This window comes from Accipiter gentilis, chromosome 12 (genome assembly GCF_929443795.1).
Source record: "Accipiter gentilis chromosome 12, bAccGen1.1, whole genome shotgun sequence".
Lineage (NCBI taxonomy): Eukaryota > Metazoa > Chordata > Aves > Accipitriformes > Accipitridae > Astur > Astur gentilis.
In genome coordinates, this window is record NC_064891.1 from 12,737,997 (window position 1) to 12,765,013 (window position 27,017).

Consider the following 27,017-nt stretch of genomic DNA (forward strand, 5'->3'; position numbering starts at 1 on the left):
GATCTTACAATGCTAGACCCATGTCAGTTTTTCCAAGTTGTCAAAAAAAAAAGCGTGCACTCTCTCCATAGTTCCCATCTTCTGGCATTCAGCTCTGTATGGTTGAGCAGCATGCCAGCATCCAAACACAGAATAAACAAAGCAAGCAATAGTTGTTTGGTTTACCTAAAGCAGAGGGCAAACAAGCCCTAAATTAGCTTAGGAAGAATTTTTTTTTTCCTGGAAATCATACAGTAATATTGTTTTCCAAAGTTTTACTCCTCATCCTTATAAAATACATTACATTTTCTCAACATTATCCCAACATTATAATAATCCACAAAATACTTTTCCCCTCATTTCAGCATGCAAAGTAGAAAAGTATTTTAAACAGCTTATTAGATGTTATCACATAAAGAGAATGCTTTTTCCATTCTCAAAACCTTTGTGATGCTACTGTCCATTTCCTAATGCAGAATGCACAGTAAGCTCAGAGCTGAATAAGGCAAGGTGCCTTTTCAAATTCCTTTTTGAAGCTGGCTGATCACAGAACTTGACCTCAATGTTGCCATCGCTGAATGCATCCCTCCTGGCTTCGTCCAAGTCAATGGGATCTCTTTGAGAAACACTTGCCTTTTGCCGCCTCATAGTAATCCCTGAATTCCCAAGTTGCCTGGCTGGTGATGCATTTTCTTTGACAATGCAGAAACAGATGGCAGACAGAAAATTTTTCTTGAAGTTTTCATTCATGAAAGCATACACAATAGGGTTGCAAATAGAATTGAAGAATCCTGTAATCTGGACGATTGCAAAGATCATTTTGACTGTCACATCATCATACTCCTTTTCAAAATTACCTGGAAAGGAAAAAGGAAATATGCTGTAAGCATGGAATGGCATAAATGCCTACTACTTATGCCTAATTATATCCAGTCTGGCATTAGAAGTTTTTGTTTAAAAATCAACAAAAGACCTTGCTGGAGGTTCTTAGTATTAGCAATAGGGTTCGGTTTGATCAGCAAGGAAAGATCAAGATCTACCACATAGCCCTGCCTTGTGTATATGTAAATAAGGACAGAGTCATTCAAAAAAGGCAATTTATGAGCCAAAAAACCTGCCCAATGGCCAAGCAACAGAGAGCTTCCAGCCTGCTAAGTACTGGCCTTGTTTATTCAAGTTGTTCTTCTGGCTCTGAGTTTCACGTCCATATCAAATGTGTAAGTACTTTTAACACCAATCCCTGTCTTGTCACTGACCACGCACGGCTTTTTTCTCTGTGCTGACACAGATCAGCCCATGGAGGTAAAAATGCATTGTCTTGGTCACATCTCTCACTTTTTAATCATTGATATCACAGAGGACTCTGAATTCCTTGAATTCAAATACTCAGCGATCAGACTCCGGATAAATACTACAAAGGTTTATATGACAAGTAAAATAAAGGCCTTGCAGCACCTGAAATAATTCCTGAAATTAGCAATTAAAAGAGAGCAAAGAGTTCATGGAGCATTATGGGCAACCTTAAGATGGGACAACCCAGACAATTTTAATAGTTACAGCTTCTGCACTTCTGATTCTGCCCAGGCATAAACATCATTTGGGTCAGCTAACTGGCTGCAGGACTACTGATTTATCTGCTACAACCTCATTTGTGACAGAAGACAAAGAAACAGCTGCTGCCTCTGGCAAGTAGAGTACAAAAACTACTGAAAAATTCCTCCTGTTCCTATACATAGCCTGCTGCACAGTCCCACATGCTATCCCAGTACCCATGTAGGAGATGGGAGATGAACAGCACAGAACCCCAGAGAATAGGGCAAATAGCAAAAAGCAAAGATAACAAGCATTGAGGGCATTTCCAAGCCAGTATCCAGTTGAGACCATTAAAAGTTCCACTGGATTCACTGGGCATTACCACTATTTATATTTCCAATATGCCTACCTTGTGAAAACCAGGGCAAGTGAAGGGATAAATATTTCCTAACAGTTTAACTCAAAGCAGTAAGACAACTTAAGTGGATGCAAATAGAAATCTTCACACATTAAATTAAAATTAAATTTGAATTAAAAAGTTACTTGTTCAAGAGTTTTTATACTTGGAAATAACTTTTACCTTCCAGCCAGGTACTTTTGATCTTTCAGCAAATGAGGGTAGCATGACAGACATGGAAAGAAAAAGAATACACAGAGATATGCTCACCATCCTAATAGTCAAGTCTTGCTTTTTCTTGAGTCTTGTAAGGCCTAGCAAACATCCTTTTCAGGACTGGATTATATGCTGTACAAATCCAGAAGCAAAGGATCTCCTTTCTAAAGAGCCTACCTTCTAAAGGAGCCTGTAAAGAGTTTGGGTTCCCTCCCACCCACGCTGCAACAAACTTCAGTAGGGCTTACAGCACGGCACAAAGTTGGGGTTTTGTTTGCTTGTTTGTTTTTAATTCACACAGCAGGGAAGAAGAGAGGTGGCTGACACACAGGTTTCTCTCAGCTATAAGGTATCTCCCAAACACTACATTAAAGGTCCTTTCCAACCTAAATAATTCTATGATAATAGGTTTTTTGAAATGTACTCATTTTGTATGAGCATTGCAGATCTGTCTGTCCCTTGTAGACTTCAGAGTAATTCAACTGTTTTTAGCTATGTATGTCCATTACAAGACAGTAATCCAGGATTTGTAGGCACAACATTAAGCTTTGCTAGCAGAAGGCATTCTATAGCTGAATGCTACAGCAGCACTAGCTTTTCACAACCTGTAGTCATTATCAAAAAAACAAATAAAACCAATCAAATAAAAAACCTTAGAAAGGCTTTATTGTATGACACATGGCAGATACTCACTGTATTCTATCATCATGTGAATCACATGGAAAGGGGCCCAACAGACTGCAAAGAGAAACACCACTGTGACCATCATTACAATTGCTCGCTTCTTCTTCCTGAAATTGCATCAAGACATTTCATACTGAATCACTAAGAATTGACTGGTAGTTAGATGTGTCTCTTCAAGTTCGATCTGTAAATGTGTTCTGACAGTTGCTGATGCAAATAAAACCCTGGAAGAATGCTCAGAAGTACACAATACCCTTTGGAATAAGAAATGCAGCATCATATAAATCCAGCCCATCAATTAACACCTTTTATTTCTCTCTTTTGGGAAAGCAATGCACTTTGCAGTTGCAGCAAGCAATGACATTAGCATATCTTGCAAGCCATTTTCACTCTATTCTAGCAAATGCAATTCCAACAGTAAGAGATGGAGGGGGAAAAAAACACATGAAATTCCATTAATAGCTCAAAAACCAAGAGTCCCTTCCTAGATCTGGCTGCACTGACTGTACCTGCAGCACCTGATTACACAGAGGATTTAACAGTGAGTAGGTGAAACTACACGTGTAACATTCAACCTTTGCCAGCAGGTGAAGTGCTAGACTAAGAGCAAGAAAGACACTCACTGCCTTCACTGTAATATCTCACAAACTCAAGGTATACGTGAATTTATTGTCATTCTCAAATTGATATATATAATTCATATAACTACATTTAGAGATCCCAAGATGGATCTCTCATTTGAGCTAAAGAAGCAGCAGTTTACTGGAAGCAGTTACAGGATCTTCTCCCCAGTGTGAAAATAAACTGAAGAGTAGCGTAAAGATAACATGTCACCTTAACTCCTGTGAGATTGCACTCTTTCAGTTTTGACTTACAGGGGTCTGCCTCCTTAGGCATACTGATAGACAAATATCTAAGGAATGATTTATCTTTTAAGCTTCTTGTCAGTATTCTCCTTACAGTTGATACTTAAGGTGATGCTCTCCTCAATGAGCAGAACTGTTAAGAGGTTTGTAGCACATCAGGCAACAGATCAATTTGCCAAATGAAAGGAAAAATCATGAGGCAATATTAGGGGTAGCCCGTTTTTAGTGCTAAATAGCAAAGTTGATAATTATTTTCATAGGTTTTCAGATAGAGCATTACCATCTGGATAGGCTCACACAAACATATCTGAGAACACTTAAAATTCTTTGGAAGCTACATCAAGTTAAACTGTACCAAAGCAGTATTTAAATGAATTCTGATTTTTTCCCATTTGCCAATTTGACTTCTAACAGGATCATAAAGCAGTGTTCACAGTCTCAGAATTATATAAAGAACTTTCCATAGAACATTCGGAAACAATGTGGCAGCATTTTCCCCAAGTCATCTTCTAACTCATGGCCTACATCTTTTAAAAACATGCATTTCACAACGTATAACATGAAATTTATTGAAAGGGCTTGACTTCCAAGGTATGGCTATACTATAATTTGAAGAAAAAAAAAAATCTGTTTAAGTTGCCTTACATTGGGTATCTAAGTGTTAAATAACTAGCTAGCTTTAAAAATCTGGTCTATGTTTGTAGACTTCCCAATAGATAAGGAAAGACAAGATTACTTTTTTTTTTTTGCATTGGTTTTCAAGAACTGTCGGGGGAGAGGGGGGTGGAAGCTTTCTAGAAGTCAAAGTTCTAACTGTATTTTACTTTACAAACCTTGATATTTTAGACATTTCACTTCCATGAATGGTTTGAAGAACTGAAGCATCTCCCACACGTTTCTTAATCCACAGTTCATAGCCAATTTTAGTGTACAAAAAAAGCATCAACATCAGTGGAAGAAGGAAGAGTATAACAAGAATAAAGGTCGTATATATCTTCTGATAAATCGGACTGGCCCATTCTTCCAAGCAACAAACATACACTTTTTCATATAAAAAGTCATATTTAACCTGTAACAAGTGTAAAGGAGATGAGTCACTACAGTGTTTACTCCATGCATAAAAACCAAGCACGTTCAAATATTCTTTGCTCTTAATACAACAACCAAAATTCAACAGAGACTTTTCAAATTGACAAAATTCTTCCAAGCACTTTTCCACATCAAGTGTTGAGTTGATCCAAGTTGACAAAGAGAGATCAGGGGATGCTCTGATCTGCACTCCTCAGAATTTATTTTTTTTTTAACAAGTTTTTTCAAAGGAGACCTTGGCTAAGTAAAGATGGGCATATAGAAACCTTGCATATTAGTCACTTAAACAAAACAAACAAACAAAGACTGTTAACATTCAGACTCACAAGCAGCAGATTCTGACAAGCTTTTTTTTTTTTTTTTTTTTATTTCTTCCAAAAGTGTACAGTAACTCCTTAAACTATAATGGGCAGCTAATTACATTTTAAACTAGGCACAGTTCTTCCAAATTTCAGGGAACACTATGTCACCCTGAAACAGTCATCTAAGCCCTACACTGCTGTGTGCCAGTGTACCTATAAACCAAAAGGAAACCACCGTGGAAGTGAGATGTAATTGCTGCTCTTTGACATAATGGGGGAGGGTAGACATGACTAGTCCCTGTTGGTAGTCCTTCCAGTGCATGCAAGTCCTAATCCTTAGCCTTTCTCATGCTGGCACACAGAACAAAAGCTCCACTTCTCTTATCCTGCTCTCATTTCTTACAAGTTTATTCAATTCACTGCTAAAGGTACAAAATATCCAGCAAGGACTAAGTTTAAAATGTAAATTCCCATTTAACCTAACATACCTCAAGCCGTTGCACGTGCCACATAGGTGACCCAACAATAAGTGCCAGCAACCAGACTATGCCTGTAAACAAATACATTTTTTAACAATTTGTACAAGAAGAGTAAGTTTTGATATGAACAGTTTAACAGCTTCATCTTTAAAAAGTCAGGCAAAGTAGACAATTTAAATAAAGAACAAAGTTTTCTATATGACACATATATCAGTCAACGTTCACATCAATAACAGCAAGCTCTTTTGTTATCAGTTTTCTTTAAACTACCCTCATTTATTGGTATTCAAGCGTAAAGGCAACTTAATTTGCATGACCAGCATTATCTATGTTCTCTTTGTGTTAAAATGGAAGGACCATTTACAGCTGAGATATTGCTTTACCAGTGATTGTATATTTTGAACCTTTCTTAAAAAAAAAAAAAAAAAAAAAAAAAAAAAAGGCCTGCCAAAGGTTTATCAGAGTCTTGGTTAAGTAAATCTTTGACTTCAGATTCTAAGTTTATTGTCAGGGTTTTGGCTAGTAATTACTATACATATGGGCATTATCCCTGAGCTATTCTATAAATGTTACCAGACTTATTAATTCTACCTCTGAATCATTGGTCATATCAGTGCCTTCTGTTCTGACATGCCATCTACACTGAAGATTATTTCTCAATACACACGATTACTCGAGATGCCTAAAATCTTACCAAGCATCGTGAAAGCTCTTTTATTGGTGTACTGCCACTTCATTTTTAGTGGATGCACAATTCCTTGATGTCTTTCCACAGCAATGCAGGTCATTGTAAGAATCTCAGTTACAATAGCAGTGGATTGAACAAACGGTACCATCTTGCAAGCGAAGGCACCTGCAATAGTCAGAAAGTAAGGTATGCAACTGCTGCAGTTCATGAAAGAGCTACCAATAATAGACTTTATTACTAAAGGGCTATTGTGCAAAAAGAACAGACTAATATTCTTAGATTTATTTCAACAGCTAAACTGTTAAGTCACCTATTCAAGCTATTAATCAAATGCAGCTTTCAACAGTCATTCTTCTGTCATACACATTACATCTGCAAAACCAAGATTCTAAGGATATATTCACTTGCTCTGTATCAGTCTGACACTTATTCCTATTTCACTTTTGACCAAGTCTTCCACCATCTGTTTTCAAATATGCCAAGTTAGAGGGATATTTATTATCTTCTTATCTTGGCAGATTACTCTCTGGTTTTAGGAAAGCCTTAGTGTTACCTGTTAGTGTTCACCTTTTCTGCTGTTGCAAATACATTCCTTTGGCTCATTTATATGCCATTCTATTTGTATACTTTGTCACCTAATGCATCATTCTGCCAAATGAGATATATATAGATATATATATATATATGAGTCCTCTAAGAAGCGTAACATAAGAGGAGAAAATCAACCTCATCACCTTTCCATTCTCCAAGTCTCCCTCTTTCCTGATTAACACATTATGTTAATGACGCTGTCCAAATTAAATGCAATTTTCTGCCTGCATTTTCACAGTTGTACAAGTTCCCATTATTTATGCACAGCTACCACAGATGTTCAGATTTCATTACTGCTATAGCTTCCCAAAAGTACATATTCAGTTCTTAACAAATTAGTCATTTTCCATTACTCATCCTCAAATCCCAAGCATCTTAGAAACTGGTGTAAATTATTCTCTCAAAAATCTTAACACCTTTCCCAACCTACTTCTTATCTACTCATTTTCTGACCCTGACATAATTTTGTATGTCTGCATTCTCATAGTTACCTCACATTCTTAGTTCAGTATCAGCTACTCATTTCACCAACAGCTGGGGTTATTTCCCTTACTTGATTATGAATTATACCTTACCCAGATATAATCCATAAACTCAAAATAGCCAAAGGAATATCTGATCCAATTTTAAGTCAAGCTTTAAGATGCTACAGACACCTTAAGCAACAAAAGCATAGAAAACAGAAAGAAAACGAACAGGAAAGTTAATCCTGCCCTCCACGAAGGGAACAATGAAAAGGGAAGCTTCTGTCTGCTAGGCCAGGCCAAAAGCCACTGTAAGCTTACAAGAAGGAACTCGTTTGCTACTGGTCTTATCAATTCTAGCTGCCAAAAAAATCACTACTTCTGTGGCTTCAAAAAGGGAAGGAGAGGGCAAGGGGCAAAGGATGGAAGTCAAGTACCTTCCAAGTACATCTTCAACACCAGCAACACCATGAAAGTGCACACAGATCTGATCTGGCTTAAAACAGAATAAAAATATACCATGCAGCCCAATTTCAAGCTACTTGAATGAAATCTTAGCATGGTCAGTAGGAACTGCATGGAAGAAGATGCACTGGGCTGCAAGTCTGTTTCTCACCTAGTATGTATTTTTCCAGGGTATCAGAAAAGCAAGACAAGACATCTTGACATCTTGTATCAACTGCAATTTACACATTAAAATTCCCCCCACTTCTTCCTTGGCTTCAGTAAGCACAAAGTAAAACCCTTACAAAACACAGCCAATATCTTATTAATTCAGCATCTCATCACTTTCTCACTACACTCAGTACAGTATGTGCTACACATACAAGCACAAGACCCACTCAGTCAAATTTACAGTCCTTCAACCAGTGTGTTGAAACTTCTGTAGTGATATAAAAAAAGCAAGCTCAGATCATACCTTCTTTGGACATGACAAACAATGAATACAACCAAAAAGGCTATGGCGCACAATCTCTGTCCACTTCTGAAAATCAGCTTACTGCCATAAGTAAAGCAGAGCTAAAACGATCTTCAGCCAAACCCAAATCCTACTCCTTTGAATCAAAAGGAGAGTTTCCACTATTGGTTTCAAGTTTTTTCTTCACTGGATAAGTTAGAAGTGACTCCTGATACAAATAACATGAACAGAAAAGCAAAATTTGATGAAAAACAAAAACCAAAAGGATGTTTTTCATTACATACGGTTGCTGGAAACAGAAATACCTGCTCTGAGGCACGTGGTACACATTTTGGATCCTTAGTGGACTTGGTGACCAAAGGAAAAAAAGCCACATGCATTTTTCTAACCAAGAAATAACATGAAATTTTCAAAAGGACAGTAACTAAAAGCTACTCAAAAAGCCTCTATTTATCAACAGTAATAATAGAACAGTATTTCAACCTCCCTGAAGCTCCTCATGCCACCAAGTCCAGGGTCTCTGGCTATCAACTTGTATTAACATTACCATATTGCTTTAGGGCTCTTTTGCTTGCCCTGGATTGTCACTCACTATACAAATGCTTCCTGTTTTCTGAAATCATGAGACACTCTAGGGTTTCAAATGCAACACTTCACAAACGTTAAATGACTGTTTAGCAAGGAAATCAACTCTCGTTTGCTTGAGCGTTTGAAACAGGTATGTCTGGGCAGAAAAAAAGAAAGACAGTGTTTAGAATGTCATGGCCAAAAGAAGTCATCAACTTCAATGGAAACCTGACGCCAACAGATTAGAGATCCAGCTCCACCATCCTTAATGTGTTTGAATGGAATTCAATCCTGAGATATCAGGGGTCATTGTACTTGACAGAATAGGGAATATTTTCCACATAAAGCCTTTTCTTAGGTTTTCAAAACTTTCATTATTTTATTTATAAATAAATAATTTGTACACACAGAAAATGAGAATCATTTATTGTTAAATAAGGTAACTATTTCAGAATGGTGGCGGTTGGGCTGGGGTGGTATAGAGAAAGCAAAAAGACAACCTGGAACTATTACTTGAGAGTACTAAAAAGCTCAGAGTGATCACACTGGTTATTCCAGGGATATTCTGAAACAGAATATCTAAATGGAAATTAACTCTTCAGTACATCTTTTCAAAACACTGTCTCCAAGTCCACAAGCCCTAAATCACATTCTTTCCTAACAGAAAGCTTGTTGTCATCGAGTTGGAATTAGATTACTGAAAGGACTTCAGAAGTCCTTTATGGAAGTCCAATCACCATTTTATTCTTTGGGATTTACCTGCCTAATGTCCGAAGTGTTGATTCTGTTGCCCTATTCCTTGAGACACCTCTGGCTACAGGTTCCCAGCACAGCCTCACAGAGTTGTCTCAGTCAGTCTTGACAAGCATAGAAGAGAATTAGAGAACCATGGAATAATGCTGGTTGGAAACAAACTCAGGTGGTGTCTCATCTGACATCATGGCTCACAGCAGGATCAGCAATCAAGCCAGACCAAGCCAGATGTAGCCCAGAGGATTCAGGTACTAAAAATCTCCAAGGCTGAAGACAGCTGAGCCTTCCCTGGGTCAGCCTCTTTCTCTGCTTGACTGTCCCCACATGGAAAAAGATTTTCCTTACATCCTGTCTGACCTGCCTGTTTCAGTTGAAGCCTTTTGCCTCTCATCCTTCTGCCATGCGCTATTCTGAAAAGCCTGGGTCCATCTTCTCGATAACCTCCTTGTATGCACTGCAAAATGCTGCTAGGTTGCCCCAAAACTGTTGCTTCTCCAGACTGAACAAGCTCCAGTCCCTCAGCTTTTCCACCCATACAGGGCAGCTGCTCCCACCCCTGATGTCAGGGCAGCCCTCTGCTGAACTTATACCAGTTTATCAATATCTTTCTTGTACTGTGTGTCCAAAACTGGACACAGTATTCTGGACCCTAAACAAATCCTTGCCTGTGAGACTCGATTTAACAGCTGAGGTAGGTTTTACTGGATCTGAGCCTTCCCAAAACACAAGTGATGCACCTCTTCTTCCTTCCCTTAAATTGACTGAATGCTGTAATCATTGAACAAGGGAAGTGTGGAAAAGGGGGCCACAAATCCTGGCTCTCCAACCTCAAGGAGAAAGCCTTACCACTAGGGTCCCACCTTCAGGACCTCCCCCTGAAATGGACCATCTCACAAGAATACTTATGGATTTTCACAGCCAGGAAAAAAACCACAATACCTGCAAACTTGCATAAGTCACTATTAGGGAAACAGGTACTGTGGTCTAGTCCCTGATCCAATAATGCATGCACATTTCACTTAGTATTTAACCCATTTGTGTAAAACAAGCTTCACCTGCAGCAAGAGGAAACTGATGCAACCCCATTCTCAAATGCCTTTTAGTTGAAAGTCCCTTCTGGAAAAATTGAGAAAAAAAAGCCAATTTTTACTATAAGGAAGACATATTAAATTTCAGGGGAAGAACCCAAATTATGCTACTACATCATAGTTTAGACCGTGAAATTAAAATAAGACTGAGACAGGCAAAAAACAGCTGTGTGAAACACTGTGATATATTAAAAACATGTCAAGCTAGTTTTCATGTTTGTGTTCAGACTTATCACAGAGTAACAGAAGATTTAAAGGGAGGTACTAGTTTACACCTTATTTCTAATCAAACTGATAAAAATGTAGCTGTTTAGAACATGGTTTGGAGATAATATGGTTTAATAGCCAGTATTATTCAAGTCTTCTTTCCATTTGTTAACATGACTGCTAGGTATTTTAGTTATTTGTATCAGGTACTATGTCCTTGTCATGATACACTCACCTATAACAAATCAACATTGGATTAAGAATACAGTGAAGTTTTGTATCTCCCAACCAATCTGAAAATAAGACTGGATTTTCTTTTTATCTTCATGATAAAGGCACTTGAATGGCTTTATTATTTATTTCTTTTTAAACAACATATTCTTCAAAAAATAATTTCAGATCCTATCTAAAGAGGACAACTAGTGAAAGAGTAACATACAAAAGTAAAGAACAAAAGCCCACTTCAGTGAGTTTCAGTCAAGATTATTTAAATCTCACTCCTTATAGTGTTTTCGGAGTCATTAAACAAATCAGTACTTGGATAAAGGAAGCATTCGCCAAAGAAAGAAGTAACTTTGTTTTAATGGCGGAAGGAAGGGAATGTAAAGTGTTTCCTCGCTCTGGAATAATAATGCTGAAAAAGAAATAACAGAGAAAGAAAAGAAGGTTTAAGACAAATTTTTAGAAACAATGCTAAAAGTTCTCTTGAGACAGACCAATCATCAACATAAACCTACAGCTGCTGTCAAGAAAACAATACCCCAAATTGTAATAATGAGATTAGAAGAGGCAAGTAGCCTTTGATATGGAAGAAACCAGTTAAAGATTTTTGTCTTTCAAAGTTGAGAAACAGAATTAAGAAGCAGGGAAGTATGCACTTTTCTTCAAACCTATGAAGAAAAATGAGGTAAGAAAGGACGCGATTTACTTGCCTCATATAAATCTGACTTGTACATCGATTATAACAGTACATTCACTGCCTACAGGTAAGTGCTGAAAACAATGCTGTCCTACACTTCAGTTACACTGCAACTTCCATCCAACAACCTCACAACAGTTAGTTAATGACAACCATATAATAAATTACATTAGAAAACAGTGATTAAGTTTCCCTAAGGGAAAACATTTAATACACACGTACATTTAAAATATCCTCTTACTTATCAAAAAGCAGTCTCCTACCTTGTTAAAAGAACTATTTTTAATTAAACAGACACATCACATTTTAATCATTAACCATCAAAATGCAACCCCTTTCTAGAAAAATAGCTACGAAGTACAGATTCCAAACATTAAAATTTATATAAACCAATGTTTCGTCCTGCTGATTTAAGTAATTAATTACTAAAGCCACCTTCAGTGTCAAGTGAAAGAATTCAAGAGAAGCTCGATCATTCACTTTTTTTCCAAGCTGACCATCTTGTTCTATTATTACTAATTCTTTATCTTAAATCCCCACAGCCTTTAAATCATAGAAAACAAAACAAAATTATTATTTGCTGCTTCTTTCAATGAAGAGAAATGCAAGAAAAGCAGGGGGAAAAGCAGGGGAAAAAAGCAAGCAGAATATACAGCTCAGGATTTGGCAGCTACAGCCCACCTGACACATCCTTGTGCTCCTCATCCTAGTCACCCACTCTCAAAAGACAAGTCAGTCTACATGGACTACTCTGCTTCTTTATGTATTACTGTTAATTGAACCAAATTAGATTTCTTCTCTCAGACTTCACAATGATAGATCACCTAGTAAATATAATACACAGGATTAAAAAGCGAGAGTGACATCAAAACAGAAATTCCTCTTTCTATTGTCTGTTTATGTGCATCCCATCCTTGAGTTAACCAGCCACTGCTAAAATAAAAGGCATTCCCCTTGCCGCTAAATCAGAATCAGGACATAATGATAAAAATCCAGGATTTATGCAATCACTGATTTACTCTTGAAAATAACATTTAGTTTGATTCATATGAAAAAGCTGGCTAGATCCTCACTTTAACTGAAGTTTAAATTTTTGAACCTGACTCCAAAATTTGTGTGGACACCAGCTACCTGAAGTCTTTAATGAACATTAAATGAGCCAAACCCTAGACAGATGGAGCTTGGGGGAAAAGGGTGCTACCTTCTGCTTCCCAATGCAAAACACACAGCTAGACTTATTCCAGGTCTTTGAGACACCCGAGACATTTTTATACTATACTGCACAAAATACATAATACCTATGTAATGCCTCCAAATGCACAGATAAACAGACTTAAGCACTCTGAAATGATCACAGCACTGAAGCCTTCTTGTGCTAAAACTAGGCACTGGGAAAACTATTTCTCAGATTCTGGTTCACTTTGGGGGTTTTTTGGCTGTGGCTATGCTGAATCTCTCGGAGCAGAATTTTGCTCCAGATCTTTGGCAAGCTATGAATTATGCATCTAATATGCCTCATACATCTGAATCAGAAAGAATCTGATTAATATTTTTCAAACACTTTTTAAAGGCTGTTTAAAAATAATACTTTTTCCACCAAGTCTTTCCAAGAAAAAGTCTCCTTTTTTGCCTGCTCAATTTCCACTTACATCCCCCCAGTACAGAAATGCGTGACTTTTTTTAATATTTTAAATAACAATATTAATACTTCACCCAATATCTTAAGTATGTATCAAAATGTTTAACTTTCTACAAGGTAAGGCTTTCAGCAAACACTCCCAATAGATTGTTGGTGAAGAGCACTGCAGCATTTATTACTGACCATTTCCAATTGGGAAAGAGAATCATTTGCAGAGGAATATTGGGAATGAAAATAACTAACTGCTGCTCTTTTTCAAGAAGCTAAGAAGTTCCCAAAAGTTGCACTTGTAACTATGACTTAGCCATTTCATCACACATTTAAAAGATCAGTTTTTCTTTTATTAGAGTAACAAAGGCAAAATCCTGAAACTATTCTCTGATAAAAGTTAAATTGCTCCTTCCTCTGTTGAAATGTTGTTGACCAAGTCCTTGCACTAAAATCTCTATCACAGCTTCTAAATAAGTTATCTCCAGCTCACTTGATGAAAGCAAGGTAAGTTTTCTTATATTTTCTAACTTCAGGGCAGAAAACAAGTCAGTCATCATCATACAGATCATATCCTTAAGGGTCTTTCATACCTGGGCGATGCATTGTTTTATATCGATTCTTGGGTATACACACATTTTGCATCCTTAGTAGTTTACCATTCATGATACAAAAGTCTCTCACATGTTACCTATAGAGGATAAAGAACATTATACATACGTCTGCCCAGAAAAAGGCATGAGTGTAGCACCTGATGGCAGTTTAAGTCCATTTATGGTCAACTACAGCAGCTGAGATAAAATGGTATATTACGAGCCCATGCAATTAGACCATGCACCTCAAACAGCCTATAGTTTATTTACTGATGGAGTCCACATCATTCTCTCTATCCTGCAATTTGAAAGTGTGGACCACACACCTTGGGCTAGCTGACCAAGATATTCCACACCATCTACCCTCCTTCCCTCCAAGGCTTACATGCAGATTCTCTGCCAGTGGGTTTACAAAGCCACCAAAACAGGCACCACAGTCTTCAGGCAAATATGGATCAGTAGCTTATTTCAAAACACAGCAATTGGTGAGTAAATCCAAATACAAACATGCAAAGACGTAAGATAGCTGTGCAGCACCAAACACTGCTACTAGAACACAAAACTACTGCAGTAAATTACTGTCTGCAATTGTGGTACGAACAACAAGTAGTACAGGTGAGGGGTTTTGGCCAGGATACAGCTTAAAGGTCCAGATCTCTTCTCAAGAGAAAGACTCACTAGCAGGGAGCAAAACAGGACATAGCAAGCACATTCCTGATTCACTCAATGCAAGGGAGAGAATGCCAGGTATTTCTACCAAAAAAAAGCACGTAATAACCACCTCACTGAAACACTATGCCTATTATTTCCTTTACCGAGGCATTCACTGCATAACCCATTCTCAAACCATCTTCATACAGAATTTTACTCCTGCCTCTACTCATAAGCAAATAACCCAAAATACACAATAGCAGGGCATGGAGAATGAAGGATAATGCAAGATTTCACCAATACAGATAAAACTACAAAATCACCCTGCTCTCAGCAGTGGATCAATCCCAAGACACAACCTCTCACACTGCAGGAGGCAAATGAAGAGTGCTGTTGTGTCCCTGACCTGATTTACAGCAAGTCAAGACAACTTAAATTGGAAAGTTACAAAAAAAAGCTTAAAAACAGGAGATTCAAATAACTGGATCTCTCACATCCAGCTTTACTGTCTAGTATTAACCCTAACAGCATGTCAGCAGTTTGAGAGTATTTGGAAACTCTTCACTGTCAAAGAACATTCCAGAAGAGAGTTAGAGTGAAGAAGTTTCTGTCTCTCTGAAGAATTTAGAGGTATCTAAGAATATCAGACACACAAGGCCCAGTGATTTCCATTACCAAGATCTAGTTTTAGTTCCTCAGAAAGGAATGTTTATGCATTCTCATAGAGGAAAGGTACAAGTAAGGTAACACACTGCTTGACACAAGATGTTTGGTAAAGAACAGAAAGCACCCTTAATACTCAACTGGGTAGAAGATGCCACTTGGTTTTCAACCAAGCCTTTAGAAAAGAAGAAACTGCCATGTCAAGGAACACCAGATAGGACAGCAATGTACAGAAGACCCACCTCTCTCTCGAGTGGCAGCTGGAAGCCAAACAAGATATGCAAAGGCATCTCAAATGCTGCAAATGCTGCTGTGTGTACAGCAGTGCCTCAGATGACTCACTACTCTCTAAGTCACAGGAAAAGTCACCCTCTGATACCTGTCTTGAGAATACATATTCTAATCGATGAGAAATTCAGGAGAAAGTTGTAGCATAGTGCTAGGTCTACTGTAACCTCATGTTTTGACCTTATCTTTTGCCAGGGCTATTACATTACACATTACAAGTAATTCTTGCTCCAGGCAGTTCTGCAAAGATAACGCTGTTACTGACTAAGCAGTGTCAGAAAATAAAGCAACTCTTGTAATATTTGGCCCAGAGACAAAAGCCCAAATTTATCTTTAACAGTGCCGCCATCAGTATGACAATGAGACCACTGCTGCTGCCTCCTACCAATGATCATATGAAAGCAAATCCTCAACTGCTTCAGTTTGCACCAAGACTACCTTTGCTGTATGCATCAATTTACCCCTTACTCAAGTTCCCATTTTATCTTCCTCTTAGCAATAAATATGATCCCAGTGATCATTTATGCCACAGCTACAATTTTCATTTTCTTCCAGAGTGCCTTCCACATTACAGAGAGATTAGCTTGCAGGATTTTTATTAAAAGTTCCCCTAGAAATTACAGCCATTTTAGTTACAAAGTATAAATTCAGAAATTAAATTGTATACTGTCACTATCAGAGTCTCACACAGCTATACATACTTAAGAGATCAGAGAATCAAAAGTGAGACCGATTCACCCATTTTTGGTCAATATGGTGCTGCTCCCAGTTGCTGCCTATGTAGAGCTAGCAGGTCTGCGTTAAAGTTGCATAACCACCAGGCAGAGTGAAGCACACATTCAGTTTCTTGAAACTGCAGTTGCTAAATTGTAGGTGAAGTTAAGACATATTAATGAATATACTGTGGAAAAAGTCATGCCAGTGCTTTAGTTCTTCCCATCTCTGTGAGAAGTTCTGGTAAGAGTAATGCAGTGAAGCTGAGAAATCTTCCGTTTCTAAAGAATTCTGACAAACGCTATCAATTAGGGGAGCAACTTTACCATCCACAATTTGAATTACTTTACATCACCAGCTATCAACATTCTCCTTGGAGTCCTATTGTAAACTATGCACACCTGGAACCCTTTGGGGTGAAAGTGTTTCACCCTTCACTTTAGAAGGGCCAAAATGGTAGTTAGTCCTCTCTGATAGCATCCCATAATGTCTTAAACAATAACAGCTACCCTGAAACTGCAGCTGTTCTTATGTTTGTACGTTCTGCCTCTACAGCCTAGAGTGTTTGCAGTTTTCCCCTCACCTTCACATTCTGCTGTGGGTTTCCGAAGGGAAAAAGAAGCGAAAGAAACAAACACACATATACAACCATGGAAATAACCAGTTCCAAATCAAAGACAAGTACAAAACACACAGATCTCAGTTCACATGACCTAGTACAGATGCTTGTTTTAGTAATGCAAGTACAAATAAATCAAGATATAAAGTGACTAAATGCTCAGAATCCCAAGGATATTTCTAGCATGAAGTGTCACAGGATGCACCACTTTTTTCCAGCACAGATATATTACATAGTCAAATCACCTTTTTCTTATCAGAGTTAGAGCTTGCACTACTTGGAGACGTTGCATTAAGGTGGATGAGAACAAGCTTTTTCAGACTACAAAATGAAAGGCAAAAGAAAAATTAAACCAGTAAAGTTAGCAAGGAAAAGACTCCTCCCAGACTGGCAGGCTCTGATTTGCAGTATAACTGCAATCACCATTCATGCTTCACAGTGTAAGCCTCAGGAATCAGATACCCTTAGGATACCGCCAGTTTATATCTCATTTGTTTTCCTGAATTTTACTTTGCAGCCCCCGCTCCCAACAGTGAAGAGTAACACCCTCCCAATACTGTGTTAGTTAAAGCTAATTATCTTACCAGGACCATAAGCGCAGCTATCAAAGTCAACAGAACCTATGGATCTACTTGTACTGAAGATGCTCTAGCACAGCAAAGATGGTAGACAAAAAGTACAGTAAAACCCACAGAACAGTACACTTTAAAGTATCCAACTACTGAATATCTGAAGATATTTGTTGCAACTATGCTATACCTTTTGCACTTGCTACTTCTAGATTTTTGTCAAGTGACCACGGTAACAGAAAGTAAGTATAAACATACACACTTTCCCCATACTGTTGCACATGCCTGTGCTATCTCTGCTGAATATCTGAAGATATTTGTTGCAAGTATGCTATACCTTTTGCACTCGCTACTTCTAGATTTTTGTCAAGTGACCTCGGTAACAGAAAGTAAGTATAAACATACATACTTTCCCCATACTGTTGCACATGCCTGTGCTATATATGCTGTAATTCACCTCTGGTGGAGGCTTCATCCCACCTAAGTTTTAGTTGATTCTGGTCAGATGTGTGGTTAAGCTGACAGACCAGGATCTTCCTTACGAGTAAGGAGAATCACACCTCTTATCTATAGGGAAAGCTACTCAATTCAGTCCTCCCCCCTTTATGTGAGATCTCTTGATGCCACCAGTAACTTTCTGCTGTATTCGTCTTAGAGGAAGGAGAACTGGAACTACAGCAGCCACAAGGAAGGCACAGCAGCATAGCTATCAATTTATTCCATTATTTTTATTTACACGTCCTTGATAGTTTGGGGGTTCAACACCTGTACTGTCTTAAAACAGTGGTTACCAACCTCCCCCCAAGACAGCTTGTAAGAAAATAAAACAGTTGTCCTTACTGTCAGTAGCCCCTGAAGTTTTGTATTCATCACTTCTCCCAGAAAGTTCCTGTTTTTCAGACAAAAGTAAAGCCCATTTCTCACTGGGTTAGATATCCACGTGCTTTTCAAGCTTCCTCTGACCTGTCAATTCCCATCCTGCATTCTAGCCCATGGGATGTACTGGAATTAAATCTCCCTGCTTTCAAGGTAACCTTCACTGCCTCCCAACAATGGAAGCACATGAAGCCTTGGAAATCAAAACATGACTGCGTCACTTTATGAACATCTTTTCTGTTCATATTAAAATATTCTGACAAATATTTCAATTTGTAGTTGTATAAGATGTTGTCTGCTACTTGCTGCAAAACCATCCCTTTTATTTTTCCACTTACAATGGTCAAACAGTCTTTTAAGACCAAGAAAAGAAAGATAAATACCATTTGCAGTGTTACTTCACCTTTGTCTTTTTGTTACTTTACCACTTCAGAACTGGGGTGCACAAAAAAGAAAAAAATAATTGTTATTTCTAGGCATCAGGGAGGCCTTGCCCAAAGGTCCTTCGTATCAGCATATCTTGAAAATAATGCAGAATTTATGTTGAAATTATGCATGTTCTTTCACTTTCCTATTTCTTCAAGGACACATTCTTTTTCCTCACAAAAGGTTAAGGAGGTCTGACTCCAAGTCGACTGGTGTCAGAGGAACTTAAGCTGAATAAAGACTGATATTTCACTTGCCAGACAAATTCCATTATTTATGAGGCAAAAAATAAGAGAAAGTACGGCAAGACTACCTCATCAGCACCAGACAACGCATAGTTTGTCACACACATACTGCGACTTTTAACGTATGCAAGCATGAAAGCGCACTGGGTTTAACACAACCTGAGGTGTAGCCATTACTGAACTCTGCGGAATAGCAGCTGACGGCAGGGTGAGGTTACTGAACTACACACCTGGAGACAGCGCCCCAGTCCTGCGATAAAAGACTGCGAATGCCTGAACGCGACCAGCGGCTCCGGGGACAGCAGACGTTGCAAGTTTCTACCGAGGAGTTGAAGCCCTGTGCCAGCGCGAAGAGTTCGGCGGGTGTGCGCGGCAATAAAGCTGCCCTCGGGGAGGACGGCAGTTCCCTCACAACCGGGCGGCCGCGCCCCTCCTCCTCAGCCCAAGACCGGCCCCAACGGCCGGGGCTGCCCGGGGCTCGCCTCGGGGGACACCCCACACCCCTCGGTGGTCCCTCACAGACGGCGGGAGGGTCTCAGCAGCGGGGCTGGCCACAAGCACTGCCCCACCGCTGCGCCTCATCGTCCGCCCCCCGCCCCTCCCTCCAGCAGCTGCCGAGCCCGTAACGGCCCGGGACCGCGCGCCCCGGCCCCGGCACCCACCGCCGAGCCAGTTGGAGGAGATGTTCTGCAGCATGGTGAAGGGGACGCAGAAGAAGGCGATGAGGAGGTCGCTGAGGGCCAGGGAGCAGATGAAGATGTTGGTGACGGTCCTCATGGCTTTGCTGCGGGTCACCACGTAGAGCACCAGGCAGTTGCCGAAGAGCGCCAGGGCGAAGATGAGCACGCAGATGAGGACGAAGGCCACCTTGGTGCGCCCCGGCAGCTCTGGGATGTAGACCAGCGGCTGTAGCCCGTAGAGGGCGATGAACTGCTCCCGCGTCACGTTGTTGTCCCGCAGGAGCTGCGCGAACTGCTCCGGGGTGATGTTCAGGGACCGCATGGCGCCCTCCTCCTCCTCCCTCCCTCCTCAGCCCCCTCAGCGCCGCCGCCCGCGCCCCGCCATCGCCGGACCGCCGCCCCTCCACCGCTCTGCCGGGTCGCGGGGCGAAGCAGCCGGACCGGACCCGGCGCGGAGAAGCGGAGGCGGGGGCTCGCAGAGCCGTAAGCTGGACACGACGGCACCGGCGCCTCACAGAACTGGTCAAGCTGCCGCCGCCCGCAACCTCCACCGGCTGCTGTGGCCAGCGGGGGCCCTCGGGGGGGGGGGGCAACAGCCAATCAGCGCGCAGCGCAAGCCCGCCCCGACCCCACCCCACCACTGTGGAGCGTGACGGCCGTTAAACGGCTTTCTGCCCCGCGAGGGGGGTCTCCCAAAGGCGCGTGCTGTTCCGCGCCTGAGGCGGCGCGCGGCGCCCCTCACAGCCCTGCCCCGCCAACCCCTCCGCAACCCATCGTTCGCGGCGGGCGCCTGCTCAGCGGAGGCTCGAAATGCCCAAGGTGGGAGCTGAAACTACCGAGCTCAGCCTCTCCTCACGTTCTGATCAGGCCGAGAGGGAAATAAAAGAGATGGTGTAGCAGGCGCGTGCACTTATGCGTGAGGGGAGACTCGTGCCACCCGCTGTGTGTCACGCTGCCGCTGGTCCGTGCCCAGCCCAAACGAGGCAGCGGGGTCATTTTTTCTGCCCTTGTAGCCCCCTCTGCGCCAATGCCGCTGCAGGCCCTCACGTGATGATGAGCCAAAGCTCAAACGGAAAAGCGACTTTCCAAAGTTTTGGCCATTGAGCTCTCTGAGATCCCAGGAGGCTCCTGAAGATTCCTTTCCCTGACAGACATTCACCAGCAGTACAACCCCTCTTGCTGGAGGAGGCTTGACAGAATCCCATCCCGCTCAACCTCGCTGGCTAGGCTACTTAGGTAAGGTTATGTAGGCTACTAAGGTCCGCTTAGCTAACTGGCTGCAACAGCTAGTCGTCAAGAAAATGCCACTGCAATTTAAATGTGGATAATAATGGGAGTTAAGGTCTAATGGAGAGGTCAAGTTGAAAATATGCATTGATTTGTCATCCAACCTGTTTTAAATTGCACGGTACAGCTTTCTCACTAGCACAGGTATACCCCCTTTGTACTGTATGATAATACATTTAATAGCAACAACTTGTTTTTAATCAGTCACATAATATATTATTGAAAAGGATCCAGAGAAGGCAATAACAATATGGAAAATTATTCTGGCAACAACTCCCCCTCCCCACAAGTAATAGATGTTTCATAAGGAAACAACATCACTTAGGAGAATGCTGCAAAGTTGTACAGAAAAGGTGCTCCATGCCCTGGGTATGTCTTTACCTGTACCAGGGAAGTATAAAACAGAATGAAGAAAAGTCTAGCAAAAGCTGTCTATTTATTAGGTATAACATTGCTGGCTTGCCAAGGAAAACTGGAGAGGGAGGAGTTCGCCACCAAGTCGTTCTCAGCAAAATGAAGGTTCTCAACAAGAGCAAAGATATTTTGTGTCATCTTTGAAAGAAAATACTTGCGTTAAGTGAAAATCAGTAGAGAGAAGTTCCAGTGCCTGTGCTGTTATGTACGTATTCCAATCTGCAAAGTCACCTCTCCAAATGCTGACAAACCTCTTTTAATATATAGTTCTATGGTAAAGAATTAAGATTCTCCTTATTCTATAGTGACAGCGCCCTTTCATCGCCCTTCCTTCGTGCAATATGGCCCTGTGTTTTCCTCTTGAGACCAATGTAATCAGGCTGTCTGACAGGCTTCCCAAGCTTTGTTCTGGAAGGCAAACGCTCATCAGACCAACTTAGTTCCCAACATTCAGACAGCCCCCTTCACCTTCTCTTAGGCCTGCCTTGTTGGCTAGAAAAGCTCGCTCTTTTAGTCCTATAATGATCCTGCTAGGTTTATGCTCCATAGTGCAGACAGACTTCTTTTGGGTTCAATTTTCCCAGCACCTTCCCTTGGACCATACACTAACTACACCAAGTGTAGCCTAAAGCCACCTTCATGTACTCTGTTCAGATACCCTTTCCTCTTTTTTCTTTTGCCTCTTCTCCCCGCCCGTTGTGTTAGTAACAGAAACCTCATTTAGCAGCTTTTCTGTCAACAAACAAACCAAATGCATTTCAGCAGATGTCACTTCTATTCTAAATAAAGAAGGGCCAAATGTGGAGAAGGCCAGTCTTTGTCACCATGGACTGCAGTGTTGTGTTGTTCATTGCAAAAGCATCCAATGTTATCAAGAACTTAAAAAATGGGAATAAGCTCTCACCTAAATACTGCAAATAATCAGGGTTTATGGTTAATATGGACATTTGTTTTGCATCTATCCTTATTTCATTACTATGATTGCTCATTACAAGTAATCAAACAGCATTAAAGATTAAAAATGTCTGAATGGTTAATCTACATAATATAAACAAATCTTGAAGCTGTAGGCTATGGAGGTGTGCCATTACATCTGCTGCAGATTTAGCTGGTTTTTGCATGCAAAGAAGGGCATGATGCAGATAATTTTACAGATAACATTTGTCTTGAATATTTACCCACATGGAGAAGATAAATGTAGGATTTACCAAAACTTTCATTCTCTATGAGCATCATCGATCCTCTTGGCTGAAGCAATAACAGCATGGACATCATACAAGTGATACGGGAAATCACTAGTTATTGCACTACCCAGCTCCTTGAAAAAAATTCTATTTGGAGTAAAAAGGGTTGAGTTACAAAAGGTGACCTCATCTAAAACCTACTGAAATTACTTCTCTGCTTCCCTGGGCTACAAATGATTGGTAGGTAGGGAAAAGTGTTTCTTACTTTTCAGGGCAGGCAACTAGTGTTCTGCCTTATCCTGCACCCTGTGGCCGTTGCCGGCTCCTGTTACTTCCTGCAGTCCACAAAGCAAAGCAATACAGGGCTGCTCTGACTCTCCCTACTGTCATTCAGCTCTTCAGTAAAATGACCCATCGTGTAAACGTGTTTTCTCTAGAACTGGAAAGAAAGCGTATGCATGTGTAAGAAGGCAGTCCTGCCTTGGTTCTTAACAAAAGAGGTATAAAGCAGCCTTTTGAAACAAACAGATTTCTTTTCCCTTAATTGACTTTCTTAATTTGTAGAGCAACTTCACTCCTGCCTCACTTACCAAAATATAGATATATACATACTTTGTATCCTCCTGCATGACTTTTTTTTCAGTTTTTAATAATGTTTCCATATCTTTTATCATCTACCTCCAAATCTACTTCTGTTTCCATTAAAGTCTATAGAGTTTTGATATTTACGTCAATGTGACATAGGTCATGCCTTTACGTAATCTTTGTAATACTTAACAAATTAATCTCTGTTCTAAATTTGAGAAGCTGTAGTGTGCTATAAAATAAAGACTCTTATTCACCTGTACACACCTTTATAGATAATAAATTACAAGGCACTTCTCTGTTCCTCTGATTATTATTTGTGAAACTGATATGTTTACAAAAATAAAGAAGGGTGTGAAAAAACCAAAATATTCTAAGAAATAATTGACTATATAGAAACAGTGCATTTTTCTTAACTGAAAAAATTAAGCTTCCTACTAATTAAATGGCTAGAAATCTTTTACTTCTATATCTAGAATCCCAGTGAAACAACCTTGCAACTTGAACACTGTTCAAGTCTTGGGTTTGCCAGTAATTTCACTTTGACTTCAAAGAAATTATATATTCTTTTGTCACAAACCTACAGACTGATAAGCATAAAAAGTAGTGAAATATGACTTGTACCAGATTGCAGTCTGTCAAAAACACTCATTTCTTCATGCCACCGTATGCTTTTTTTTTTTTTTTTGCCTAGATGATTCATCAGTATGACACTTTATTCTCATTCAAAAAGGACAGTGAATTTTCTGCAGACTGAAAAATACTGCCAGTCAGTTTGTGCACAGGTGGTAACCTTTTCTCTTACAAAGCTAAAAGAAGCTATAATTCCAGTCTGTTTCCCTTTTAATAGCAAGCAATAACATCCATGTATGGCTGCTGTGAGAAAAAGCCAACAATGTGCATACATCGTTTTGCATAAATTTTGTAAACTGAGTGGGAAGTTTGTAAAAACTGTGGATGGCACACATTTTGAACATTGAGAAAGCACATACTTATTGTGTAATCCTAACCCAGGAATTTTAAAACAAACTTTTCCTTCCAAATCTCTGTTCACATTGTCTAGTTCAGACAAAAGAAATAGATGACAAAACTACTAACAGAAATAATCACTTTCCTCCTCCTCTTTCACTCCATTAACATTTTGAAAGCCTTTAGAAGAGAGAATTCCTTTCAGATCCATGTTACCAACTTTTAAACAGCCACTGCAACTAATGACTAGTAAACCTTATTAGTCTTGGATCCTTTGGTAGATATGTTGGGGATCCACTCACCTCTAAGCCATATTAGTACCACAGATTTTAGGATCATTCTTCAAAGGAACAGAACAGCTTACCAGCATCATTCGGTAATTTTAGGTTAAGTCAAAAATAAAGTAGCTATTAAAATTGTCAAAGCAGCCTTTGAAACATAAATTTAGTTAGAGCATTTGCTGTTTATTGAGAACATATGTTGGGGAGAGCACTGAGGCTAAATCCTCATCTTTAGGCTTACATGCTTTTATACATTTAGACAAACGGTAAATTTTCTTAGATAAGGGAAAACTTGACACTAATTGGACTAGAATCTTAGTTGGTAACTGAGGATACAGCTCAAGGTTGATCTCATCACTGTATGCCTATCTCTGGCTATTGTCTCATCTTCCTCCTTCATGCTTTACTTTCCATTCCTTGTGATGACAGGCAGCTTCCACAAAACAATATTTATTAAGAAAAGCATCAATATCTAAAATAGAGTTGCACACAGTTGTAAAGTATGTTGGAATGGTTGAACAGAAAATAAATTACCTTAACCTAGTGTGTGGGCTAACTCCAAAATGTTTTGCTGCTGGCTGAAAATCTTTATTCTTGTGGATTCTTTTGTCTCCATGGTTGGGTTCATGCACACCTCTAGATTTAGTGATCCCCACTTAGTTTTATAACCCAGCCCCATCTGTCAGGGATGTTAATGTACAGTGCATACACAGGTGTGTGTGCGAGACAAACCTTACAGCCCCATAGAGCTTACTAGTCATATTTGATACAGCGATTAACTGAGAACTGCTACATGCATGAGTGTCTTTGTTTAAGCTCGGGGAACCCAATCTCACTAGTCCTGTCTTTGAAAAGGAACCACAGATCCAGCACTACCTGTCACAGCGGCGTGCTACACAGCCTGTGTCTCCAGAATGCAGGGTGCTTGGTCAGGCAACTACTGCACACCTGGCATAACTCCCCTGCGTACCCTGCCAAGGACTGCAGATACACCAACAATTCACCATGGAACCATGCAACTGTAACACCTATGCATCTTAAAGAATTAACATGGAGACTAACTTTATGCCTTACGGAAAAAGTAGCAACCAATCCCAGTGCAGGTTCTTATTCACCCAAACCAAGACTTTGTTGCTAAGGTTGTTTTGACATTATTTGATTTGCAGTTTCTATCCTCTGCCCTGTATCCCAGCCCCTCATATTGTACAGCTGGCACAGAAATCGATTCATTGAGTGAGAGCCTTTTAAAATCACCTTGGACATTGATCCCTTCCCTCAAAAGAAGACATTTCTAATAGGTCCCAATGCATGTGACATTTACTTTTTACCCCGCTTTCTGACAATCTTCCCTCAGGCTTCTTCCTGGGTTTTCTTCCTACCAAAAATGAAGGCTTTTCTGACAAAATCTGTGCTGGACTAGGACTTACTCTTTTAGACACTTTGACTTCTGCCATTTGTCATCCAGAAATGTTTAGTGAAGAACTTGTGGAATCAAAAATAAGCTGTAGCAAGCAGAATGCTCAAATGAAAGAATTTAAAGGTATTTGTTTTCTTCTACTCTCCTTCCTCTCCTCCCCTATTCTCTCTTGTCATGCAAATGAAGCAAAAAAAAGAAGACAGTCAACAGCTCCACAACTTAAAAAGATAGATATATTATTTAACTTACTGTTTTTTATTTGAAGAGTGGTTTTAATCTAAAAAATTAAGTAGTGATTATGTACAAATGTGCAAGTATCATTCATATACATGCCAAAATGCTAAGCCGTATATTGATTAGGTTTTTAAGTTCCTTCCACGTGCATGTGCTGAGCAGCAGTTCATCCATCCTCATTTCTCTAAATCTTTTCTCTTCCCTGTGACAATTCCAACTGGTATTCTCTTTTATTCACATACAGAGAAAACCAGCTACTTTTTGTCACTGGTCATCAACTGCTGCAGTTTCCCCCAGTGTGAAATTAAATTTCCTCATCTTCTGATTCAATACCAAATCTAAACCCTGCCCCGGTCCCCTTCGTTAGAAATAGTCATAAATTCCTCAACAGTTTTCACCATGGCCAGCCACAAAGCTGCTTCTGTTGTCCTTAGATCAGTTGTAATGAATGTCAGGAAACAACGGGGACAGCACCATGATGCAAATATCCTCGGTCCTTGTAGCCCTCATGTCCTTTTCATTTCTTTCAATGATTTCCATACGACTTGTATCCAAAACTCAGTTCTAAACCTCATGTAAACCTCATTTACAATTATGGTGAAAGGATTCCAATAGTAAATATTTTCTTTCATCTAAAATGTTTCAGCTAGCTGTCTGGTCAGCCCTAAATATATCAGAAATCCTGAATAACTCTTGCTTGTTCTTTCACTTTAAGTCATCATTTTTGTACTGTTTTTTAAGACTTTTTTGACTGTCACACAAAGCCTCATCTACTTAGAAAAGACCTATTACCTTGCACAACTTTTAGCTGTTAGCCTTCTATTCAGCTGGCACAGGAATGAATTCTCCACCTAAGAGCAGACAGAGTAATTTTCACACTTTTATTAAAGAAACAAAATATAAAAGTACCTTCATTTCCGGATAGTCCAATTCTAATTTTCTCTCTTTCTTTTT

The 27,017-nt window shown here is 39.8% G+C and overlaps 1 protein-coding gene across 1 annotated transcript; it reads right to left on the minus strand.

Annotated features, from left to right (window-relative positions):
- Positions 1 to 432: 432 nt before the first annotated feature.
- QRFPR (pyroglutamylated RFamide peptide receptor) lies at positions 433 to 20,187 on the minus strand. The gene is made up of 6 exons (XM_049815081.1): positions 19,675 to 20,187; positions 6,240 to 6,398; positions 5,555 to 5,616; positions 4,509 to 4,744; positions 2,819 to 2,916; positions 433 to 836 (listed from the first exon to the last, which is right to left on the minus strand). Exons 1-6 carry the CDS (start codon positions 20,012 to 20,014, stop codon positions 433 to 435), a joined length of 1,299 nt encoding a protein of 432 aa, XP_049671038.1. The 5' UTR covers positions 20,015 to 20,187.
- Positions 20,188 to 27,017: the final 6,830 nt, after the last annotated feature.